Source organism: Urocampus carinirostris, chromosome 1 (assembly GCF_059441175.1).
Source record: "Urocampus carinirostris isolate Australia breed hairy pipefish chromosome 1, RoL_Ucar_1.0, whole genome shotgun sequence".
Taxonomy (NCBI): domain Eukaryota; kingdom Metazoa; phylum Chordata; class Actinopteri; order Syngnathiformes; family Syngnathidae; genus Urocampus; species Urocampus carinirostris.
In genome coordinates, this window is record NC_142349.1 from 51035780 (window position 1) to 51061858 (window position 26079).

Here is a 26079-nt window from a genome sequence, read left to right on the forward strand (position 1 = left end):
TGCTTGTGTGGGTTTCCTCCGGGGACTCCGGTTTCCTCCCACATTCCAAAAAGCACGCATAACAGGTTGATTGCCCGGTCCAAGTTGTGCGAGCGAGTTGTCTGTCTCTGTGTGCCCTGCGAATGGATGGCTACCAGTTTTTTTCCCAAAATGATTTAGGATCTGAGGAGCAGGATGACACTTTACACTGAAAAACAAAAGCGACCAAGTGATAAAGGTGCTGTATCGGAGTCAGATCCGGAGGCTTTTCCTGCTACTGATAACCATGAAAACCAGTACTATCTGATTTCATGTGGGGGAGCATACCCCTATCCAGACAACCGGCCTGGAGAGGGATGGGCACCACCAAGACACACTAGAGGAAGTGGTGTCCCGACGACCCTGGCGGTAATGGGTTCCTTGAACCCATAACTATCCAGATTAACTATATTTAGCAAACATTTGAAAAATCATTGAGTAAATCATTTTACTCCTATCCTAATTATTTTCAGTGTGCGTATGACCCATCAAGTGTCATCAGAGGAATCTTTAAATTTAGCACACAGACATTTAAAAAAATAGCTTATAATGAATTACTTTGTTATTCCAGTGTGTGGTATTTAGGTTGACAATACACGGCCGAGGTATTTTTATTTGTATAACTACCTTTTTTATTTTTTTAATGCAGTTATTTCTACTTATCCAGCATCACCATCAAAGAAACCCTAATTCGCTACAATGTTTACCTAACATATTTTAAACATGTGTGCATGAAATCCCTGATAGCCTACCATAAATGCAATTATAGAAATTTGAGAAGAAATATGGATTTTATTTCATTTTCAGCGCTCCCTCTGGATGTGTGCAACATTGCCTAATAACAACATTGGAGCAATTAGCAAAAACAAAAACAGCACTTCACGCTACAGGGTACATTGGGAAATCAGCGCGGTGTTTGTGGCCTTCTGATACAAATTCAATAAAATCTTGTGGCGTTTCAGTTGACTTCAACATCATTTAGAAGGAGAGTATTTAAACATAATTAAGAACTCAATTCATCAGGCAATGCCTTAAAACAAGGGTGTCAAACTCATTTTAGCTCCGAGGGGCGCATGCTAGAAAAAAACCCTCACAGTGGCCAGACTAGGACATTAGGGAGAAAGAGAGAGCGTAAGAGACTAACGAATGATAGAAAGATGATGGAGAAAAAGAAAGAGAGAGAAGGAAAGAGAGCAAGAGAGAAAGAAAAAAAATAGAATGAAAGGGATAGAAACAAAGAGAAATAATAAATGAGAAAGAAAAAAAGCATGAGAGAGGGTAAAAAGGGAGAGGGGAAAATGATAAAAAGAGACGGAAAGAGAAAAAAGAAAGAGACAAAGAAAGAGCGATAAAGAAAGATAGAGAAAGGGAAAAACAATGAGAGAAAAGGAAAGGGACAAAGAGAGAAAGATAAGAAAAAAATCTTGACAGCGATATTTCCATAACACATTAATCACAAAGAATGGGACGAAATGATTTCATGTTTGATATTGAATGTGTCAACTGGTTTATTTAACAATTGTGTGAATGCAGTTTCCTACTTGAACCATCTTCCCAGGCTATAGAAACTCAAGTTGGAACTATGAAAAAATGTATATTTTTGCCATCATTGTTGCACTGGTTAGAAATTTAGTTTTAAAAAAGAAATAAAGTATTTAGTGTTGTATGGGCGATAATATTAGACTAAATCAGATCAATTTACCATGCTTGGCCTACTAAAGCTTAGAGTATATCCTTTACTGCCCTTTTTGTTTGCATTTTTTTTAAAAAATCCTAATGGTTGATTGAAATGACCTCAAGACTCCGAAATTTATGGTGGGCTGTATTTAAACAATACAATGGGCTGGGTCCGGCCCACGGGATTTATGTTTGGCATAGCTGATCTAGATGACACTATGGAAAGATGCCCTGCAAGTGTATTTAATTGGCCTTTGTTTTTAAACCATGACCACCATCGAGAACATGTCTATTTTGTTATTTGCTATGGATTTGATTTATAGATTTAGTAAAGAACGAATGATTCGTAGTATTTGGTGGTCTGTTTTATATTATTTCTTGCAAAAACATCCAGCTGGTAATTGTAGGTATCTCTTTTGTCCAACTAGTCATAGCAGGTCTCGAAGAACTTGTACATTATTGAGAATCTGTATCGTATCAGTCTCAAAATGTGAAGTGATATTATGCAGCCATTCTAAAAACAACACTGCTACTTGAATTACACAAATGGTTCAAATGAAGGCAGCACAGCGGCGCAGTGGTTAGCGCGTGTGCAGCACAGTTCTGAGGTCGTGAGATCAAACCTCTTGTGTGGAGTTTGCATGTTCTCCCCGTACTTGCGTGGGTTTCCTCCCACATTCCAAAAACATGCTTGTCAGGGTAATTGGTCGGTCCAAATAGTCCCTGGGAGTGAATGAGCGAATGAGTTGTCTGCCTGCGATTGGCTGGCAACCAGTTCAGGGTGTCCCCTGCCCACTGAAGATGGCTGGGATGGGCTCCAGCACCCCCGCGACCCTACTGAGGATAAGCGGTGCAGATAATGGATGGATGGGTTCAAATGAATAGATTTAAGACTTCCCTCAATGAGTAAAACCTTTCACGGTTCCAACCTATGAGGCCATGAAAACATTGAAATAAGTCCTACTAAATCTACATCGCTTTGTGTTAGATTGAGTGTTGGTTTGCCTCTCTCATCTGATATTTTTCAATGATCAGACAACACAAGCACAACAACGATCCAAAAAAGGAAGAAAAAACGACATATGAGAAAAAAATCAGTCTTTATTTTTTTCTTTTGCAGGGTCCTGCCTCATCCTTTAGACTTTGCAGATAAAATAAATTCTAACCCACCATGAATTGTTTATGACCATACAATCAATATTTGATGCGTGTGCAATCCTCTTTTTTCACCCGTTTTTCCCCCGTCTGTTCCTGATTTCCCTGTTTGTTTCCGGCTACGACCTGTTTTTTGACCCTGACTACGTTTTGGTCTCCCGTCCCGGCTTACGACTCGTTTTTTGATCCCGACCACGTTTTGCTTTCCTGTCCCGGCTATCGACCTGTTTTTCCGTCTACAACACTACGATATCCCGCTCCGAGAGATCCACTTCCTCATTCGGAACACGTTCCGATTCTGTGAGCGGCTTGCTTCCCGCGTCCAGCGAGCACCGGATCGCGGGCGCTGCCTTTCCTCTTTATCTCAATAAACTTGTGGTTAACGTTACTCATCTGGGTCCTAATTCCGTTCTGGTCGTGACAATAAATCAACATCACTGTATCACTTTACTGTTCTAATTCCGCTGCAAAATCTCAAGTCAGAACAGACATTCAATAATAGAGCGAATTCAATAATTGACGTGGTGCAAACTAGCTCTTTGGCATTATTATTCACCAGTGGCTGTATGTCTCCTATTAGGTATACAATACACATTTATGTGACTTATCTTGCATTAGAACAGTGCAGAAATAAATATTGACAGCTCTGAGTAAACTGAAATTTTTAACTCTTAACAGTGTGTCATATTTGACCACGCAACGTCACAGTTTTGTATAGTGCAACTGTAAATGTGTGCTACAAAGCATAATGGAAGAATACAAACTACGGTACATACACTCAAAGTGACCAAACAACACAAATGTTCTTCTGACTTCCCCCCCCCCCCTAGGTTTTGGGGTATGGCGTAGCAGCAAGAATTATTTTGTTCCAGTGCATTCATCGTCAAACCCTGCGGCTGATTTTTCTTCCAAAATAAAAGTACAGGTACTGTATTGAAGACAATACAATGTTTAAATCTGTATACAAGATTAAAGCAAGGTCAAAAGTCTTATCCCTTTTTAAAAAAGCATTTACTGATCATCTTAAACTTATCCACCGTGGGATATTTAAAGTAAATTCATTTCATTCCCTGAAGAAAATCTATCTAATCTCATGAAATATGTGTGGCGTGTTCTTCCATCATTTAAAATGAAATGCATCTCCAAAGTATATGAATCTTGTAGACATAATGCTGACATCAATTTCCAACATCAATATTCATTCCGATGAAGGCATACGTGCTCAATCATCTTGGTACAGCGACTAAACATAAGAGAGGTAACCGACTTGCTGTGTTCGCTCAGTCAAGCGTGTCGGTGCCCAGCGTCGCGTCGACCGAAGACAAAATGGCCGCTGCTGGCAGTCTCCTTACGTCACTATAACTTCTATACAGATTCGGACAAAACATGCTCTTGCTATATCCATATTGACAAAACGAAATACATCCACAGCTAATTTGACAAATATCTTAAAGAGGTACATACAGAAAAGTATCATCCCTTTTCTATTTTAATATCTACTAAACAAACATGCAGAGCTTCTCAGAATGTGAAGTCAGGTGTGAGTATTGATGTTTGTGTCTCTCAATTTTCCACTGAAATGGAACAAAACTGATGACTCAAGATGAGACCAAATTGTGGACAGCTTTCACTCATATGGATTATTACTGCATCTAGACGAGTCCTAACTAGAGCTGTGAGCAGGGCTCCCTTATCCATACTCTCCACTTTGTCTTTCCCTCGCAATGGTAAAGTTATCTCCACAGCAGCAAGATGCTATATCATGGCTCACTGTTCTCGGATCCCTTAACTGCCTGGGTCATGGGGCACCACCGAGGATGTAACTCTGGACAGCTTTCTTCATTGATGATAGTTCCTGGCCTGTTCTGGGGTCCCTTTCAAAGTTGGCACCCGTCCATTCATTAATGTTGTCGGCCAAGTCCTTTTTCCGGTCTACCTTTTCCTCCTTTGCCGTACAACGTACGTTTATCATGCATTTTAAGACGCGTACGACGTACAAGAAAATCTGTACGGAAAAACGCAAATTTGTCAATTATAGATACCATCTGGTATACACCGACTATCACAAAATGGCAAATCAATCAAGTCAAACGAGTTCGCCGCAGAAGCCTCTATCTCTGTATCGTTTTTTTCGTTGCAAACGAAGCGAGCGGCTTGATGAAGTGAAAGGAAGTCCGTCTCTTTTTAGAGAACCGGCTTTTTCGGCTCAACTCATTAAAGAGAGCCGGCTCTCAAACGGCTCACTTGCTTTGATGCATTATATTACGAATTATGTTGGATAAAGAAGTTAAGAAAAAAAGGAAGTGTAAAATGAGAAAATTAAAAAAGACAGGTTTGTGGTTATCCCTTTAATCAGTATATTACCCACAATAATTTTGCAGAAAATGAATTCATAATTTAAATAAGAAAATGTATTATTCTACTTAATTATATTTGCATCTATTTTTTCCTTCTACAGTGAACGTCCAAGCTACTTAATTTTTGAACTGTTTTTTATAATAAACCTCATTCATGTCGAGCAACTCCAGATCACACAACAAAATGTTAATTAAAAATTTATGACGAAGGAAACAAATGTACAATACAACATGTTAAACTACATAAATAAACACTTTTGAAAAAGAAATATATATTTAAGATTATTTCGTATTTTTGTATTTGTAAGGGAACAGTTTGTAAGGGCATGGAGCCGTGGAGGTTGACAGGTATGTTAGCATAATTACCAATAGTATAGGTTTTTTAAATGTATATAAATTAGGCGCATGATAAAGTCATCTTCTAAATCATTCAATAAATGAATTCTTTTCCGAATGGTCCAACAGCTTTTCAATGTTGTATGATCTTGAAGTTATGGATTCCCCTAAAATGACGACTGTCTGCTCTGTAGAAAAAAAAGTTGTTTATTGGGAGTTGATGCTTACTTGCTCTATATACTATTGCCAGAGATTTGGGTGGATCTATATCTTTAAGTTTTTAACATGTTTGATATTAGAAACTTTGTTCTTTGTACCCAGCGTTACTGTATAAACAATATGCTCATTTCTTCTGTAGTCGAGTTAGTGTTTCTATATTGCTTTTACACGTATTCCTCCAAATTTTTATACAATAATTTGAATTAATTGTGCATTATATCAGGTTACTTTATGTCTGAATCTACTCATCACTGCAACGCTCTTTGCTAATTTGGATTGTATACTATTTATATGGGGAATCTGAGAATCTTATTCTCGTTAACGTTTTCTGTACGAACATTACCTATCTTTATATTTCAATGTATTTTTTTTTTAATGATGAGTGACAAGAGTATGAGTATGGATGTTAAGAGAGGACTGTATCAGAGTGTGATTGTGCCGACTGTGTTGTATGATGCAGAGACTTGGAGCCTGAACGCAGATTTGAGAAAAAAATTAAATGTTTTTGAGATCAAGTGGTTGAGGAGTATGTTAGAAGTGACAAGATTGGATAGATTGAGAAATGAAATTGTGAGAGACAGAACTGGAGTAGTAGTGGAACTGAGCAAGTGTGTGGATATGAGAGTACTCGGTTGGTTTGGACACATGGAGAGGATGGATGAGGACCGAATGATGAAGAGGATCTACAGAGCAGAAGTAAATACAAGGACACCAAACGGAAGGCCGCAATTGACGTGGATGGATGGTGTTATGAGTGCACTGCAGGAAAGATGTCTAAATATAGTGGAAGCTAGAGCTGTTGTTGGTGATAGGAATGAGGGGAGATGTGTTGTGAAAGAATAGTGGGCTCTTTGGACACGTTCTCAGGGATGGGTAGGGCACCTGTATGATACGGCAGGGCTAAACCAGTAAAAACTGTCGTGCCCTGCTGTTGAACAGAAGAGTGTGTTGTGTCACCCTGACTTGTGTGACATGGCCGCTTTTTTGTGTCCCGTTTCATATGGAGGGACAAAAGCATGATCAACTTGGGTGCCAAGGTGCCTAACTTGTTTGGGCATTTGGGTTGGCCATGGACATTTTTTTGGTGTGTTCTTTGCTACTTTTTCCTTTTTTTGTTTTTTTTGTACGTGTTTGTCTTGCTGTCGGTCACCCCTCTCGAGGGGTATGACCCGGTAGATATATATATTTTTAAATATTCTCCTCATTTCTAACCTATGATGATGACACTGGTAAATGTGGTTCCATTCAATCAAATATTGGAGAGAAGTAAATATATATCCCTGTTTCTGTCATGCTGGTGTCAATCAGACCCAAAGAGGTAATGGAATAATTTACAATATGCCCAGTGGTAATAATAGCTGACTCACACACAGATTCACATTTCACACAAAGGAAACAGAAGAAAAAAAATATGAGGTTGGATTCTTTCCTCCTAGTGCGAGGTGAGGGAGGAAGGGAGGAGCAAGAGATGCTTTAAAAGGTGCAACCTCCTTCAGGAGCAACAGCAAAAGCACCTTTTTTAATTTAAATTCGAGTATATTTGAGTCCTGAGTCTCTTGCGCCCGAAGATCAGAATGGAGGTCCAGAAGTTGGCTACTTTGCTTCTTTTGGTGCTTATGCAGTCTCTGTGCCTGCTGGGAAGTCCGATCAGCAGCCAGGAGGAAGGCAGGGAGATGTGGAGCATGGAGAACTGGCAGGTAACATTTCAAAATATGGGTGTCTCCAAGCTTAAAGTTTATCATTATTTTTTTGTTTACGGACATTCCATTAGTTTTTTGATTGTAAAATAAGGTGCAGTTACCTGTTTGAGGAATTTTAGGCAGTTTTCAAATTTTCCCCATACAATTAGCAAATTATTATAATCTCCACCTGATCACTCTACTGCCATTTTGACTCATTTAGTGCCAAACACAGATTTTCGCCTCATTTGCATATTTCATAATTAGAGTGTAGGTGAGTCTGAAAATCAGAAGATTTTCAACAAAAAAACCAAAGCGTTTCTTTAATATTTGAAGTAAACCTTATGACTTCATAAAAGTGAAAAGGTGAAAGTGATTTTAAACAAGGGTTGCATTTCTGTCACGACCAGAACGGAATCAGGGCCCAAATGCGTAGCGTTAACCACATGTTTATTGATAGAAAGGGGAAGGGCAGCGCCCGTGATCCGGTGCTCGCAGGACGTGGGAAGCAAGCCGCTCATGCAAACGGATCGTGATCCAAATACGGAAGCGGAGATGGCGGTGTCAAAGACGGAAAAACGGGTCGTAAGCCAGGACGGGAGAGCAAACATGGTCGGAATCAAAATCAGGTCGGAGCTCAGGAACGGATGGGTGGAAGAACGGGTGCAAAAATGAGACTCGCGGGAGTCAGGGTCAAAATGCTTGCCTTGTAACAACAAAGGTTCGCTGACGGACTGACAAAAGGAGAGCGAAAGGACTGGGCTTAAAAAAGGACAGGGAACCGATCAGGGAACCAATAAGGTAGTCCGTAGCGGCTGGCGTCAATTGAGCGGGCACAGGTGATACTCATCAGTAATCATGACAATTTCTTTAACTCAATCACTGCCTAAGACGGATTTTCACATCATTTGTATTTGTTTTTACCAGAAAAATGAATCAAAGCCCCCATTTAGATTTTAAGTCAACTATTTATGACATAATGAAGGTGACACTGATTAGAAGAGCGCTGAAAAATATTATACATTTTCTGTTGAAATCGTTTGGAATTTTCAATTCCAGAACTCATTGAAAAAATATTTGCGTTTGCGTAACATAATTTCGGTAGTCTTCGAACAAAAGTTAAAAATCGCGAAAATGAAATAGCTGAAATTTGTCTTGCTGTTTTAGCTGGCGGGAAATGAGTTGATATATGATTATGGTTGATTTACCGTACTTTGAGTATGGACTGCACAATCACTTGTAATTTGCTTTTGTGTGTTTGTCGGTAGAACTACCCGCTAGAAAGGGGGATAAGCATCCGTCTGGAAGACCTCATCAAACGCTCAAAAGCGCAGCAGTTTCATGGCCTGATGGGAAGAAGCTTAGGTTTCTAACACAATTTTTTGCCCATTTTTCCTGATTGTCTTTTATCATTTCCCCCTTCAGTCTTTTTTACCCTAGAGTGTCATGTCCAATCTTGCTGCATACAATGTTTCACAACGTTGACATCAATGACAATAAAGACTATTCTAATTCTAAAATACATACCAGTAATAATAGTTGTCCTTCAAGTATCTTTTTTATGTTTCGTCTTAATGCTTACACTCTTCTCATGTGCATGCCTCTTGTCTTGCAGAAGTATCATACCCGATAGGCCTGCAAAGGAAAAGTAATGCCATTACTCAGCTATAAGGGTTGTACTGTATTGCCCTATTATTTTTCTTTTAGCTTATGGCTTCTTTTTATTGAGCAGGAAATAAAGGGGAGATGTTTGTAGGACTGATGGGGCGAAGGAGTTTAGATGAAGGTATATCCTCTATTTCATACTTCCACACTGTTTTACCTTGTCAACATGTATCCTGTTTTCCTAGATATGCAAGAGGAATGGAAATCCTACTCGTATTGAAGATACACACACAAAAGATCACTTTATTGTCATTAGTGTTTCATCGTACCTTCTAAATGTTGTTTGTCGACAGGACCTTGTGTTGAAACTACTTGAAGCTTTGCTATCATTGCCCATTATACATGTTTGAATTATTTTGAATTGCTGCTGAATTAAAGGTCATTTGTTAAACATGTCTTGATTCTATGTACTTGCTTTTAAAATGCAGTTCAATGCTTAAAGGCACACAGAAAATGACTTGAAGTTTGCAGCCTGGTTCGTACACATTTTCATGGACAAATTCAAGCACTTTTACGGACTTTCACTTCTCCGGTACAATTAATAAAAAAAAAATCCGTGTGTGTCATGTATTTTGCGGGGCCACAAATATAGCTACGATTTGTATTTGCGATGTTTAATCTTGCGTGTGCATTAATCAAGAAATGATTTTTAGATCTTGAGTAAATCGCAAATATATTTGTTTTTAAGACAAATGTTTCCCTTGTATAGGGTAAAAACATTTTCAGTTGCAGGAAGTTTATCCCATTACATTCTACCTCAATGCTACCTTGATTTTTTGCATTCCTCATAATTGATACATAATCCTCGCACTAATACACATTTCCAGGGTTGGGTATGGTTACTTTAACTTGATTATTTTCAATTACTTTTGGATTACTCCAATACCAAATATGCTAATAAAAGGCAAAAGAAACTAAATATGAATAAAATAGTCACAACACGTGGTAAGCTTTATCTCCTAGCTTTGATCTCTTTGATCTCCGGCAAAACTAACATAAAATGCGACAGAAACAAAATGAAAATAAATCCCAACAGCTTGCCAACATCAATTTTGCCATTCCATGTACGGTATTCAGTTACTCCCCAAGCCTGCACAAAATTTTGTAATTTTATTCCTATTTAGTTTATTTTGTCTTTTATTAGCATATTTGGTATTGGAGTAATCCAAAAGTAATTGAAAGTAATCAAGTTAAAGTAACCCTACCCAACCCTGCACATTTCATAGTGCTCTGTTGAGGTGTAGCATGAATCTATCCTCTCGGGTGCACCCGTAGGGGGCGATCACGTTTCATAGGACAATGCCAAACATCTAATGACAGCTGCCCTCAATCAAGAGGGAGGAAGAAATAAATGGCTAAGCGAAGCCACTCAAAAGCAGTGTCTGCGTCATTTTTTAGCAGACTTGTAGTAAAACATGGCAACAATTTCAAACATTTACAAACACAAATTTCAAGCACTTTTCAATACTTGAAAACACAACATCAAAATTCAAGCATTTTTAAGTATTTCAAGTGCCCGTATGAACTCTGGACTAATGAAGCGTGGAATAAGCTGGAGTTATGCATAATGGAAACAATTCACACAATAAACAATGTACAAAACGTTACATTTTATTTCTGTAATTAATACATTAGTACATGTTGCTAGTTAATTGAGGGCAATATTGACAAAGGCCTGTAACATTCGACAAGTACATTGCTTATAAAAGGTTATGCTCAACTAAAATAATCTACCCTTTCTCACTAGGATCACGGGGGGTGCTGGAGCCTATCCTAGCTATCTTTGGGCAGTGGGCAGGGGACACTCTGAACTATTCCCCTTTTAAATATTTGTTAATGATCCTATTAGCAAATAGTTTTAAATCGTCCCAATAGTGTTTTTTCACGCAAAATAATTGTACTCTGTGCAGTGCTGGCCAGATCAATAATAAAATTAACAAACATTAAGGCAAGAAAACGTTTTGTTTGTTATGAGTTATAAGGTCAACAAGCACACTTTGTAATATGACGTACTGATTATTTGCCAACAAGGTACAGTAATCCCTAGCTGTATCAATGTTTAGTCTTCGCGTTTTCAATAATTTCCAGATTTTGAATGGAATTGTGTCTATTGTCATTGATATACACATATGGTGCATTGTGTTCTGCAGCAGACAGCTCACAGCAATTGCTATTACGGTGCAGGTGTTGGGGGGCTTTGTGTGTTGGGTGGGCGTGACTGTCTGTGTGCACAATTGTGATAGGCTGGTGTTTGCTCTCAGGCAAAGAGCCAGGGCAGACACACGAATCAATGTGGCCACCAAAACAAACTGCGATGCATGGCAACAGCTTGTACTATGGCGGCTCGTTACATTGAAAAAAAAAATATCATTTACTCGGAGAGCGCAAAAAAATGCTGATAGTCCCGGGTGCTCCACGGTTGTTGACGGGTCAGGGAAGAGACTGAGGCGGCGTGAGAGAAAGCATAAGTGAGATTGCAGGGGCCTATTGCTACGGCGAGGCTACGTAACAACTCTCTTAAGGCACCCCTGCCTAGCCTGTATCTCACCAACGCCATATCCATTACCCATAAAACGAGTGACCTGGAGCTACAACTCGTGGGAAACTAGAATTCTCGACTCTTTTCTTTGGATTATCATAGAGACCTGGCTTAACTCGTGGATCCCTAATGCTAGTGTGTAGCTAGTCGGACACTCTCTAAATTGCTTTCTTACACTGAAAAGGGTAGCCCTCCAATTTTATTGTATTATTGTATAATGACAATAAAGACCCTTCATTTGACTGCAATTCCGTGTTTTTATTTGTAGCGCTATAGTTGGTGTTATGTTACAGTTGTTTATCCTAGGTAACTGATATCTAATAAGTAAATGTTTCTACTTAGTGGGTTTTTACTATTGCTGGACTTTTTTGGAATACAGCCCCTGTGAAAAACTAGAGATTACAGTACACATTTACGACGTGCAACTAATATGTCACGGTGAAGTTTAAAATGTATATACAAATATGACATCTGTCCATGTCAGTGCAACCTTAACACACATATCAAATACAATATACCCTGTTAACGTTTCACTCAAGATAATCTTATACATTGGGGTAAAATAAAGAAGGCTTTCTTTTGGAATACGGCACTTGGACTAGCTGTGATTTTTAGGATAAAAAAAAGAAAATACAAATGTAACCACTTTCTCCCTAGACTAGCTTCCAAGGAATTAGTATTCTAAATGTATAAATATTTATCTTTAAATGGAAAAATCCTAAAGGGTTGAATAAAACGTTAAGCTCTCAGAACAAAATTTTCCTGCACAAAAGCGGGTAAAAATGCTTAAAACAACATATTTTTACACAGTAACAAGCAGGACAACACAATTTGACATGGAATATTTAAACAGTGGTGAAACCTTAGAGGTAGAAAGTGAATAAATAATGAGAACTTTTAAGGGTGTTGATTTCACATTAGTCCTGTTCAAGAATCAAAGCAGGTACCTTCTCGAATTCAAAAATCCAAATGAGATTGACAGCCGTAGCTTACAAATATGAAAACTTTAACCCTCGTAGCATGTTTTTTGTGACACAATACCTGTCAGTATACATTTTCTGGACAAGAACTTTAAGTGTGATAATTCAGACATTCATGGATAATTCTGACTTCCAATCACTCAAAGTGTTCTGGGCCATACATATATCCATTATCTACACCGCTTCTCCTCAGTATATATTTCTATTAATTCCCCTCTACCCCATTGGACAATACAAGTAATAAAGTGATTATAAAAGACAAACTGAAAACTAACTACACATGTGCATAACATTTCTAGGTGAATATTTTATATGGCCTAGACATTCGAACTCTTCAAAAAAGAGGTGAATTTTTTAAAAATACATGCCTGCCTTTTTGACAATAGCAGTTTTGCACAATGTATGTCAGTATACATTATTTGGACGTGACTTTAGAGTGTGATCATTCGGTCATTTATGAATATTTTTTGGACTTGCAACTACTCAAAATATTTGCTGGCATCACACCGTTTTCATTCATCCATCCATTAATCCATTATTTGCACCGCTTACCCTCAGTAGGGTTGCGGGGGTGCTGAAGCCCATCCCAGCCGTCTTCGGCAGTGGACACGGGGACACCCTGAACTGGTTGGCAGCCAGTTGCAGGGCACATAGAGACATAGAACTCACTTGCTCATTCACACCGAGGGACAATTTGGACCGGCCAATTAACCTGACATGCATGTTTTTGGGAATGTGGGAGGAAACCGGAGTGCCCAGAGGAAACCCAAGCAAGCACAGGGAGAACATGCAAACTCCACACGGGGAGGCTGGGATACCTCGTTTTGAACCCTGAGCCTCCGCACCGTGGGGCTGCGTGCTAACCACCCAGTTGCCGTGCTGCCGCTTTCCATACATATACTATTTAAATCATTCTTTATTCCCCCGACCCCTTAGGACAGGGGTTGCCAACGTTTTTCAAGCTGAGAGCTACTTTTTGTTACTCATTAGCGTAAAGGGCTCCCAGTTTTAAATGCATTTTTAAAATAACAACTCATCATGTTTTTACTGTTATTACGAGGTTAATTATTGGGTAAAATAAATTCAGTCAACCACCCCAAAAATAATTTGAATAGAAAATTACAACGACCCAGCACTGATGAGCTATTTTCAGAACAAGTCTGCGGGCACTTTAGCTGTCCTTAGGGGGCAACCGGATGCCCGTGGGCACCACGTTGGAGACCCGTGCCTTAGGACAATACAAGTCCTAAATGTGCCTATAGAGAAAATTAACTGAACTGTATAAACATATTCATAAAATGTCTAGGTGAATATTTCATATGGCTTGATTGGAACTTTGAATTAGTCAAAAAGTAATGACATTTTTTTTTTGTTTGTTTGCAGGAAAAATATTATTCGGGCTTTGGCGCTACTAGAGGGTGTAGTGGTGTAAGGTTTTAACAAAAAAATAAATCACTGGCATACAATTGACTCCTCGGCACTGAAGTGAAAAATGCATTGAAATACACCAGGTTTATGATGTATCAAAGATTATGAATCATAAAGGATTTCTATAGGTCCAAATAATATACATAGCATGTTTTGTGTAGAGTATGTGGTTGGCTCCCAAATGCAATAACATATAAATCACAGCACAATGCGATTTTTAACATGTAAATGTTGTCACAAAATGGGGGAAATTTAAACTCCAAGTGGTTACTTTTCAAAGCGCTCTTTGATTGAGAATCCCTAAAACATGAAAACGTACATAATACGTACCTGCATGCCACGAGGGTTAAAAACTGTATCTGGCATGTAATTGTTTCTTCCCTAAAAAATTAACTTAAGGATTTACTTTTATGCTGCTTAATAGCTACCTTTCCTTCTTACATCATTAATTCCAATTTATTACATCAATTAGGACAAATTTAATAATAATATTTTCAAACGATTTCAACGATTATTTTCGCACAAGTGCTGTCTTGGCAACAGTGTCATTGAAGCTATCTTTTCCAAAATGAAACAAAAGTGTATTCCTGATAAGCATAAGCCAAAGAGGCAAAAGATTAAGCAGTAGATTCTTTTTTGTAACTGAAGAGTGCAAAAGAAGGAAAGACTTGCTATAAAGACGGCGGAGGCATTTAAAAAAAAAAACAATTACATTGGAAAAATGTGTATTCGACAGTGTGCAGCGAAGGAGGTGATTGCAATTGGAGCTCATGTAAAATTAAAATGGTCCTTTAGGTCCCTTTGGGCGGTGTCCACTTCAAGGCGGTCGGGTCGATGGTCCTGGCGTTACCACGGTTGCGCTCCTTTTCTATCCAGTCATCGATAAGGTCCTGCAAACAGGTTTGGAGCACAGCTATCTCAACAACAAAAACATCAACAAAATACTATTTTACCTCCTTTTCCAGACTATAAGGCGCACCTAAAAACCCCAAATGAGCCTAAAATTCAAAGTATGCCTTATAACCAACACGGTGCGCCTTATGGAACGCAAAATTTGTATGTGTGCGCTACTACACGAGGTTTTACGGTAATACAAGCGTAAATGTGCAATTGATCAATTGAATAACATCAAGATCATAATTGCAAAGGATTTTATGCAACGGAAATCGAACCCGGATCGCAATATTAAAAGGCCAGCGCTTGAACCGCTAAACCACCAATTATACAGATTACATATGAAAAGGCATTATTTTTATCTCATTATCACATTATTTTGACTCACGGTGCCAAAAAAGAATATTAGAGAATGGAGAAAACAGAAATTTTGTCCTGTAAGATACAAATTCAGATTCATCATCATATACACCAAAGAGTTGTTTCCCCTCATTGTGGATTTTAGCGTTCATTTCTATCTTTCAAGCCAACTGAAGAACCCCCACACCAGCTTCCAATCTTCCACACTAGGGTGGTCCTTATTTTTCGACTTTTAAAATTTCATGCTCTGACCCCTTGAATATGTTCCAATATATACAAAACGTAATTAGGCAAAGTTTCATCAAAATCAAAGGATATTTAGAGGTCGCTCAAGGCCTCTGAAATTTTGGTATGAAAAATAAGGATTTTTCGCACATTATATCAGACCTAGTGTACAAAGTTACTTGTAACTTTTCTTGTGTTACAATTATAAGCAATGGACTGAAATTGGATGTTCTAAAACGCCGTACACATAGGGTTAAGATTTCCGTTTTTTCTCGAAAATTGCCAAAATTTTACCATTTTGGGAAATTTCAAAGTCGTTGAGCAACCTCTAAATATTATCCAAATTGTTCAAAATTGCACACAGTGTGTTTTTATGGATATAAGAACATATGCGGGGGGTCAGAGCCCAATATTTCAAAAAAAAAAATTTCGACCCCCATTAAGGACCACCCTATTCCACACCTGACTATCATTAAGAACCCAGTATAAAACGACTGCACGGACAGCTTCCTTGGTAGTGTCATTCTGTTATGATTTGAAGGAGTGTGAACCCTTATAGGCGACGGGGGTGGGTATGCTACTGAGGCACGGGTGCTCAAAATAAGGATGGTATTCATAAACAAAACCTGAAACAAAGTAACAAACGAACAAGGGGAAACAAAACAAATGACATGTCCAAAAGAAATCAAACCTGACAAAGACCAAACCGGGAAATTAAAATATAGATTCCAAGTAACAAACATACAACGGGTGACAAAACTTGTAAAATGTCCAAACACAAACACCAGGAAAAAAAACCTGGCGTGGTGGTAGCAATGCAAATCACGGACAACGTGTGCTGTTCAAAACGTCCTCATAAAGGGTCAAAATATTTTGTAACAGGTGTGTGGTGTTTGGACACACCTGTGCCAAGTTCCAAATCCAGTTGGCGCCCTCTGGTGAAAGGAGGCATACCAAACAGACTTTGTGCTTTCTCTATTCTCTAGTAATCATTTGTGGCATTGTGAGTAAAATCCTCTAGATCGAATGCCTTTTCAAATATCATCTGTATCACTGGTGGTTAAGTGGTTAGGTTTCAGCGTTCTGACTGCCGCAACCCGGGTTCGATTACCGTTGCTTACAATGTTTTGTGATTTTGGTCAGCAACGTCTTTCGACCGATCAATCATTGCACAAATATTTAAGTGTATAAGAAGCACAAAGTTTATACACAAATAAATACGGTAGAAATTACTGCAGTTTTAATTCCATGCAACCTTACACCATTGGAGCTTATATATTTAAAAAAAAAAAAAAAAAAAGAGTATAAAAAATATACGACAAAAGACTATTTTTGGGGGGAGTGCCTTATAATCTGGTGTGCCATATAGTGTGTTAAATATAGTAATAAAAAACTGTCAAATTTCCTGTTGACTCATGTGCAAATAAATGAAAGGTTTGATTTTCTTATGTACAATGTTAGCGGTGGAATGCCACAATTTATTGGTGATGCAGAATAGGGATCGACCGAAATGGGTTTTCGATGGCCAATACCGATTATTAGTATTAAAAGAAGGCCAATAACGGATATTTGGAGGCAATATTAATTTGCTGTAAAAGCCTAAAAATTGGGGTAAAATTTTTTTATTAATACAAAAAGAAACTAAAAATATTTGTTATGAATTCAAAAAGGAGTCTTTTAACTCTATGAAATCTTTTACAGCAATTTCAACGCAACTAACGTGACTAAAATTTTACTTAAATCAAAAAATAAGAGTGCAATAAAATTAGGATTGGCAGCAACTGGTTTAAAGGTACATAAAAACTTAAGTAGCTCCCTGATTTTTTATTACAACATATACATGAAAATGTCAATATGAACAACATGCCTCAAAATGACTTAAAACAAAAAACAGAAAAAGCAATAGAAATTTAGTGAGGAGAAAGGAGGAGTGGAGGTGTAGAAGTCAGGCAGAGAGGCTCGGCTGCATCTGAGCCTAAAAAATTGGTCCGATGCCAATACCGATACCAGTCAGATTCCCAAATATCGATGCCGATAATTGGTCGAACTCTAATACGGTACTCTTACAATGCTTGACATGCTAATACCTAATTATGCGATAAACATTTTGGGTGGTTATAAACCAGCCATTTTTTTTTTCAGGTTGAGTGTTCACAAATACTCCTACATCTCGAAAATTACTAATAATTGATGTGAGGAACCACTCTTACCTGTCGTTTTAAAACCAAGTGTTTTCCCTTCCAATACTTGAGCATTTGAAGGGACTGCAGTGTGCTGACAATGTCTACCGGGTTTACTGCGGTCTCCTGGCTGATCTCTATATGCACAAACGACAAAACATTTTGAATGAGCAAGTGCTTTTAATGAATAAGTGAGCGGGCACAAGGCTACACTGTCGTAGAACAGTCAGAAATCCAACGGTTATTTCTGCATACAGACAGCTTTATGTCATGTGTGAGTCCAGTTTAGATGCTTTCTGTTGCCGAGTGTAGTTTGTACGATGTGGTACATTGTGCCTGGCATTGTTTCATCTGATGCCGGATGACATTGCGCTTGCTTACATGCGTGAAATTGGTTCGGTGTGGAAACTGAAGGTTCCAAAATGTATAGCCTTTCCACAACGAACAGTTAAACTTAGAAAGCATGCTGTGCACTTGAAATAAATAGGGAAACTTTAAAATAAGAGTCAAATGTCCATTTGCAGACGAACTGGCTCTGCGCCGGCTCTTGCAAGTGAAATTTACTACTTTATTTGTGAGGAACTGGGTTGGAGGAGAGATGATTTGGGCTGACTTGGGCCCCCACCACACACCCGGTTCTATGGGTCCAGGGGTGCTGGACGTACAAAATATAAAGTCTGTCTTTTGAAACAAAGTTAAAACAAGACTCTTATAAGATGAAGAACAATGACAGATGGATAACGATCTATGTATATATATATATATATATATATATATATATATACACCGTATTTTCCGCACTATAAGGCGCACCGGGTTATAGGGCGCACCCCGAAAAAATAGTTTTTGGTCCAATTTTTGACATAGATAAGACGCACCGGATTATAAGGCGCTACAATGGGAACGTGGACAAAACAGTCAGATAGTTCAGTCCAACTGATTACCCCCTTAACATTCCCAAAGCTTGCAAAGAAGCAAATACGTGTCGTAGACACGTGCGGATGCGGTGTCCGTACGATGTCACTTAAATGCGTCATTTCAAGTATCATTCGGAAGGTTAAAGTCTTGGGATTCAAGAAATGCCAAACATTTCTTAGTTTCTATTTTCATTTTCGCTCGCAACTTTACTGTGCATATGACAATAAACACTTGGAATTGAGTTCAATTTAAAAATAGACACTCCATTCCATCCATTATCTGCACCGCTTATCACAGAAACATCGAATTCAGTCTGAAACAAGATACAGGGACAATATAAAACCCGAAGTAGCTCACCGAAGTCGTTGTGTTCATAATAATGTGCAGCCAATGTCCTCTTATATCCGTGAGGGTAGTAAATCCAGGAGAATAAAATAATTTCAAATACAGAATAGAAAAAAATGCTTTCTCCATGCCGTCAGCCACGTGCCATAAACATTCATCTTTTTTGGCCAATTGCAGGCTTTGTGTTGCCGTTTAAGCCAATGCCAGCCTGTAAATGATAAAAAGGATCCGCCTCTTGACCTCCGAATAACTTTAGCCAATAGTGATCGATTCAAATGATGATTGACACATTGGTTAGCCAATGAAACGCCGGTAAATAAATCCCAGCATACACCGTTGTTTTGGCCAATTGCAGGCTTTGTGTTGCCGTTTAAGCCAATGCCAGCCTGTAAATGATAAAAAGGATCTGCCCCTTGACCTCCGAATAACTTTAGCCAATAGTGATCAATTCAAATGATGATTGACACATTGGTTAGCCAATGAAACGCCGGTAAATAAATCCCAGCATACACCGTTGTTTTGGCCAATTGCAGGCTTTGTGTTGCCGTTTAAGCCAATGCCAGCCTGTAAATGATAAAAAGGATCTGCCCCTTGACCTCCGAATAACTTTAGCCAATAGTGATTGATTCAAATGATGATTGACACATTGGTTAGCCAATGAAACGCCGGTAAATAAATCCCAGCATACACCGCGTACTACTTGGCGTTCGGGGGAAAATCGAGTCGGCGGCTGCAAGTTAGTTGGAAAACTTTGCAATTTTAAAATTGATCCATAAATAAGGCGCACTGTATTATAAGGCGCATGGTCAGCTTTTGAAAAAATAAAGGCTTTTAGGTGCGCCTTATAGTGCGGAAAATACGGTATGTTTTTTTTTTTTTTTAAGTCAGCGAGAAAGAAGCTCAGCCCAACCCGAAAGTAATGATTGACATTTCAAGGCCGACCGGCACAAAATTTTTATCGGGTCGGGCTTGTGCTTAAGATCTTATTTCTTGGCAAGAGGTCAAGAACCTTTGGCTCTCGAACTGTATATGGCTCTTTTCATGGCTCGGGGATAAAGTGGAACTTGCGCGATTACTGAATGTTATGTTACATACAGAGCCAGTTGTCACACATGTGAAGCTGAGACATTACTGGCTGCATAATGGGTTCAGGCAAGTATATAAAGGACAACATTTCAACTACAGTTTACGGTCAAAGTGTCACACCAACAGACCCCGTTTAGGCTGCAACTCGCCTGTAATCTTTTATATAGAAGCTCTAAACAATCTATGTTGATTGTTGAGACACTTTGTGATGACCACATAACAAACTTTAACCCCAACCTACACCCAGAAGCTCGAGTAAAGCACTTAAAGTAATTTGATTGGGTTATTGGTAGGAATGGGTGGTCAGAGGCCGTCCATACTCCTTTTCCACCTCGACCAGCACTAAAGGTAAATATGCTGGTATCTTTGTTTGCGGTATTTTGTCACATTTTCACAAAATAACACTGTTGCCCCTTGTTTTGAAACCATAACTTAAGACAAAGTTTCAAAATTAGCCTCAACACTCTAAAGTAACTGTGGGAGGGACAAATTTTCAATATTATATTTATAGTGGTATGGGACACAGGCTCAGGCGTAATTATTATTCTATAGTTTTCATCAAATCATTAAACATCACACAAGTGAACTAAAATGTGCTGAAGAATTAACTTTTGTCTGGAGAGCAGGCTTGGCCGTTTTGTGGAATTTTGTCTTAAAATATATGATGCAGATCTCTATTAAAAAAAATCCAAATATTTTGCTTTTATGGCTCTTTGGGTCAAAAAGGTTGCCGACCCCGGCTGAAAAATAGCAAAACTTTGTTCTGCTTGCGAAATCTTGCTGGCTTCGGAGTTGTCCGACCTTTTGCTCTTTAATCAACACAATATATTTTCTTGTTTAACGGCTGTTAGCGCGATCATTGGGAGGATTACCGCCCCCGAACAGTCATAGATTGTGTAACCAGTGAAGTATTTCAAGGCCCTCGAGCTGGCGGTCAGACACCAACTCGGAATATGATTGGCGGAACAGACACCTTTCTTGAAGATTTTACAGGACCCGGCTTTCAGAAACTTATGTGAAACCCTCAGGTAGTTTTCTAGACCTAGCAACAACTAAAGGCTGTAATGTATTTGGTTAAATGCTTAAATATGAACGCACACATCCGGAAGCAGCACAACAAGGGAACAGAAAGGAAGCTGACGGAAAATTCTGAATTGTTTAATAAGAATTGATGGACATAATATATTCAACACATGATTCAGACATTTTTTAGGTCAGCAGAGAAGGCCCTCACAGCCCACTGCTGCATTCTACACATCCAAGATACTGACAATGATATATATCCAGAGGGAAAATGACTGGCAGCCAAATTCTAAGCAGTCATAACAAAGATTCAAATATCCTAGGTCACGCCAAGGCAACAACCAAGGTGATTAATTTGCAGTTTTGATATTGCACATGTGGACAACTTTGCATCACATAAGTGTTTACTCATTTAACCCAGACTGGAAAAAATGTAGGTCTAACTTGCTCCTATCAATCTTTGAGTTGTTTTATTAGCATTCCGTGTTTAAGTGAATAGTAAAGGTCTGTTTCGTCACTTTGAACTCCCAGAGGCGGCACTCAAGCACTAAATGTTACCTTTGCGCAATTCGAGATATGCAGACCAAAATAGTCAGCTATGACTTCTGTAGGACCCTATACATTTCTGTGTCAGCACAGGTTTTTTTCCCCTCCCAGGTTCTTTGAGTCCCAGACTACTGCCAGAGCCTCTTGTCACTAGGAATCATAATGTACACACCAGAGGTTTGCCTAGGAAACTAACCTGTGGTGAAACTGGAAATTATACACCTTGTAAGGTAGGGGTCGGGAACAAATGTCTTACATGAGTACATCTGGTTCGGAAATAAAATAAGTGATTGAGTATTCTTCTCTGTGACTTTTCACCTTTAGTGTATGGGAAGCTGAAGCAACACAGAAAGATATGTAACCATAATATATCAGGCAAAGTTTCAACAATCCCCGTTTTGGCTGTATGTCTCTAAGAAATCCTTGATATGGAATAGAAGCTCATTAAACAGTCTTTGTTCACTGTTGAACACTTTATGATGAAAACCCACATAACAAACTGTACACACCCGAAACGCTACCTTCATTATTTGCCTGACCCATAATAAATGTCCATAACTAATATGTAATCCTTGCACTGATACTAATTTCATAGTGCCCTGTTTGGGTGTAGTAACATGCACCTGTCCTCTTAGGTGCGACCTGTAGGGGTCAATGATACCTCATTGGACAATGCCATACAAACTTTTGCCAGCTGCCGTTAATCAAGAAGGAAGAAGAAATGCAATGGAAAGGTCAAGACACGAAAAGTAGTGTCAGTGTCATTTTTAAGCAGACTTGTTGAGAAGCATGGCAACAATATCAAGCATTTACAAACACTTCAACCAAAAATCAAGCACGTTTTCAATCCTTGGAAACACAAGGAGAGTTCAAGCATTTTCTACGATTTCAAGCACCTGTATGAATCTTGTAGTACACACACATTTTTCATTGGACTGGATTGGACTATTTTACTGGTTTGGAAAACACAAATCAAGTCTGACCTTTAATGGAGATCTCTTTTCCTTGAAAGTTGTGCAGGTAGCGCAACAGGACCTCCTTCCAGTAACTGCGATAGCTGATAAGCCCCAGGTCAGATAGGGGGCGCTCTGGTGAGCCTACTTTTTCCTCCACCTTTGACAACAGGTAACCTGCAAAGGACAAAAAGAGAGAGAAAAGTCTTGGTATCTAAAAGGGAAACACATACATGTAATGCTCAAAGACAAGTTTTTACAGTATAGGGTACTTACTAAAGTCTATAAGCATCTTGCCATAGCCCTGCCTCATGTACTGAGGCATGGTAAGGATGCATGATACATTGTAGTTCAGGAAAGAGTTTTTTTCCTGTAAATAATAGAGAAACAATGTTTTAGTTCACCGGATTTCAAACAGTGAAATAAGTGTCATTGGCATTGTAACCCTTAAGTCCACTAAATAAGGAATAATACTACAAACTAGATAGATAGATAGATAGATACTTTATTCATCCCCGAAGGGAAATTCACTTTTCCAGCAGCATCCCTAAGCTGAGAACAATCGAAAATAACTGAGAACAATCGAAAATAACACGGGAGCTGCTGGAGTGGCTGCCATTCTTGACGGCGCCGGAGAAACGATTCAATTTGAATCATGTACAAACAAACTAGGCAGGGTATCTTTTGTTTGGGTTTGTATTTGAGTTTTTATAGGAATACGCTTGGTGTGCGACGATCCATTACACGCACAGTAGAGCATTGGTCAGCATAACGCGACTCAGTAGCCGCATGCGGCTCTTTAACGCTGCAGACCGGCTACCAAGCACTATTTAAAAAGGGTTAACAAATTGAAAAAGACAGGGGAAGGAAATATATTTTTGTTTTAATATGGTTTCTATCAGAGGACAAACATGACACAAACACTTTTTCCAGTGCTGTAAAAATGCATAGAATAAGTATCACGTTTAAAATAGGGGTGTAACTATGGGATCAGAGGGAAGATCAGCGGGTGTGAGTTTTTTTGAACTATTTTAAAAGATTTGGCGCTGCTGATCAGTAAGTATTACGCCTCTGTGAATGATATCAGTATGATAAATCACCACTAGACGGCAGGCGTGGATCCGACCAGATCTTTTTTAAAACTTAGGGCCTAGTTTCGTTCCTGTATCCAACGTGTTACACTATATGGTAGTGTGAAGGCGCTAGCCCATATGCCGAATACACGCAGTGGGGTGATAAAAGCAGAGATATAAATGCGGAAGGCTAACGCTTCAAAGATTTATCCTTTCTAAAAAAAAGTGCCTTTGTAACTGTCGGGATAAAAAGAGATGACAATTTGTGCAACTAGGAGATGACAATTCGTGCAACTTTGCAATCGCCATGACAACCTGAATCATGCGCTCACGTCACCGGAAACATCAGGGGCTGAAAAGTTATTGTAAACTTTATGCATAAGTTCAGTGTTGCAATAAAATGCTAGTTTACAAGCCAAGTGCCCTTTTGTTAATAGCAAGCATTGTTTAGATATGTGTGGTAGAAGTTCTGCTTGGAATGCATCCTTTCACAAAGAGACGTTTTCCCCAGTGTTCTTAGAAACAAACATTTTCAAGAAACTTAGCAATCTTCAACTGTTCTTTATTTCACAATGGTAAAACCTAGAAGCATATTTTTTTCCTAATGAAAGAAGAGGGTTCAAGCTTTCTTTTGACGAGTCCTATGCCTATATAGCCATAGAGCTAAATTTTCTGTAGGCCTTCAAAAATGAGTCGAAATAGCAAAAACTGTCTGACACTGGCACATCATATTTGAGAGAAACGTTCGGCACTGATAAGAGTATAAAGGGCAGCTTCAGAAGCCAGGGAGGTGTGTAATCTGCCATGGACTTCAGAAGTAAAAAAGAGATTTTTTTAAAAATCTTTTTATGAATGCATGCTGCAATTTATTGCAATTCTTTCAAAATGAAACCTTAAAATTATAGAAGGATTTTACCTTGGAGAAATAGCCTACAAGATGGCAGCCTGTGTTGTCAACTTCTGTCATTACGTAGAAGAGGAACGGTTCGACATCGTAATACAAAGTCTTGTGGTCTAGGAAGAGCTTCGCCAGCAAACAGAGGTTCTGACAGAAAATCTGTGGAAAAACAACCTAACATTGATTTTCTAAGTCAAATAGGCTCTTTAAGGAGTTCTGCCTCTGCCTCAGCTTCATACTGCTCCTTTGTTAGCTATTTTCCACAGGTGGATAAACATGGTAATCACAGGTGTGCCAGACATCAGTAACAATGACTACTAGATCTAGCCAGACCTGGATCACTTTGCCTAGTCATGAAAGACAGAACAGTACCCGTCAAGATATACAACTCGACAGTCTTATATACATTTTTTTAAATCATTTCAAATTGTGTACGCTATATAACAATTTTTGTTCACGTTCACAGACCCCTTAATTACAAGGGTCATGCTGGAACCAATGTGGACGCAACTCTGGACAGCCTTCTCCACTGTTGACAGTCCCTGGCCTGTTCTTAAGTCATGGCAAATAGCATCAGTCAATTCCCTAATGTTGTCGGCCAGTTCTTTTTCGGTCCTCCTCTCCTCCTGCCCCCTTGTGTGCCCTGGAGAATTATCTTGGTCACTCCTGATGATCTTGTGATGTGACCATAACACTGAAGTTTCTGTCTGCGCACAGTTGACAACAGATCTTCTTAGGGTCCAATGTGCCTTCTGATGGTGTTGTGCACCGCTTCATTCGTCACATGGGCTAAGTAGCTGATGCCTGGAAGTTTTCAGGAGCATCGCATCTTCAAGGGCTGGAGTTTTGCTGTGAGAGTCCATGTCTCGCAGGTGTAGAGGATGATGTGCTTGCATGAGACTGGTCTTCGATTTTCACAGTCACTCCAGTAGGGTTAAAGTCTGGCAAGTGCGGCTGCAGTTAGAGCTATCCTGGCCATCATTTCTGGTGTCACCCAATACGGATTTGTCCATGCACTTCTCTGGTTTGCCAGATATTTCTGCAAATCTTTTTCAAGATGTCTAGAGTTTGATCACCACCATATTATCGGAGTTCTGATGAGATGTTGTCGATTCTTGGAAACTTACCGCTCTTCAGTGAGTTAATTGCCGCCTCTACTTCTTCTCTGAGGATAAGGAAGTCGTCACTTTCACCTGGGCTGGAATTCTTAAGGACCTCATGGTCTCCCTGTGTCGGGTGGTTGTAGAGTACGTAACAGTATTCTATCCAACTATCCATGATCTCTTTTTCTTAACTTAACTTATTCCCTGCCTCAGACTGAATGCTGCTGACTTTTGCCTGTTTTGTTTGTGTGAGGTCTTTTACAATCTGGAAGACTTCCTTTAAATTGTTCTTTTTTCTTTGATCCATTTTTCCTGTGCTTCTCTGAAGCTTTTTCTAATTTTCTTGTTGGCTGCTTTAAGATTTACAACTCCTCCACTGCTGTTTCTTTTCTTCCTTTAGGTATCGCCTCGTCTTTCACTGT

General features: G+C 39.1%; 2 protein-coding genes across 6 annotated transcripts in view; one reads left to right on the forward strand and one right to left on the reverse strand.

Moving 5' to 3' along the window:
- The first annotated feature begins 7255 nt into the window (after positions 1–7255).
- On the forward strand, positions 7256–9477 carry tac4 (tachykinin precursor 4). Its single transcript, XM_088356032.1, has 5 exons — positions 7256–7459; positions 8710–8806; positions 9057–9089; positions 9174–9227; positions 9292–9477. The coding sequence occupies exons 1-5, from the start codon at positions 7337–7339 to the stop codon at positions 9324–9326; spliced, it is 342 nt and encodes a 113-aa protein (XP_088212158.1). The 5' UTR covers positions 7256–7336; the 3' UTR covers positions 9327–9477.
- A 1219-nt stretch (positions 9478–10696) lies between these two features.
- LOC148375077 (histone acetyltransferase KAT7-like) overlaps positions 10697–26079 on the reverse strand; it is a 38626-nt gene continuing 23243 nt past the window's right edge. For all 5 annotated transcript variants that reach the window (XM_088344404.1, XM_088344379.1, XM_088344396.1 and 2 more), the window contains 5 exons: positions 24573–24713; positions 22860–22953; positions 22614–22760; positions 17743–17849; positions 10697–14943 (listed from right to left, as the gene is read on the reverse strand). In XM_088344404.1, the coding sequence (XP_088200530.1) occupies positions 14845–14943; positions 17743–17849; positions 22614–22760; positions 22860–22953; positions 24573–24713 (588 nt within the window). In that variant the 3' untranslated portion in view covers positions 10697–14844. The remainder of the gene's footprint in view (positions 14944–17742; positions 17850–22613; positions 22761–22859; positions 22954–24572; positions 24714–26079) is intronic.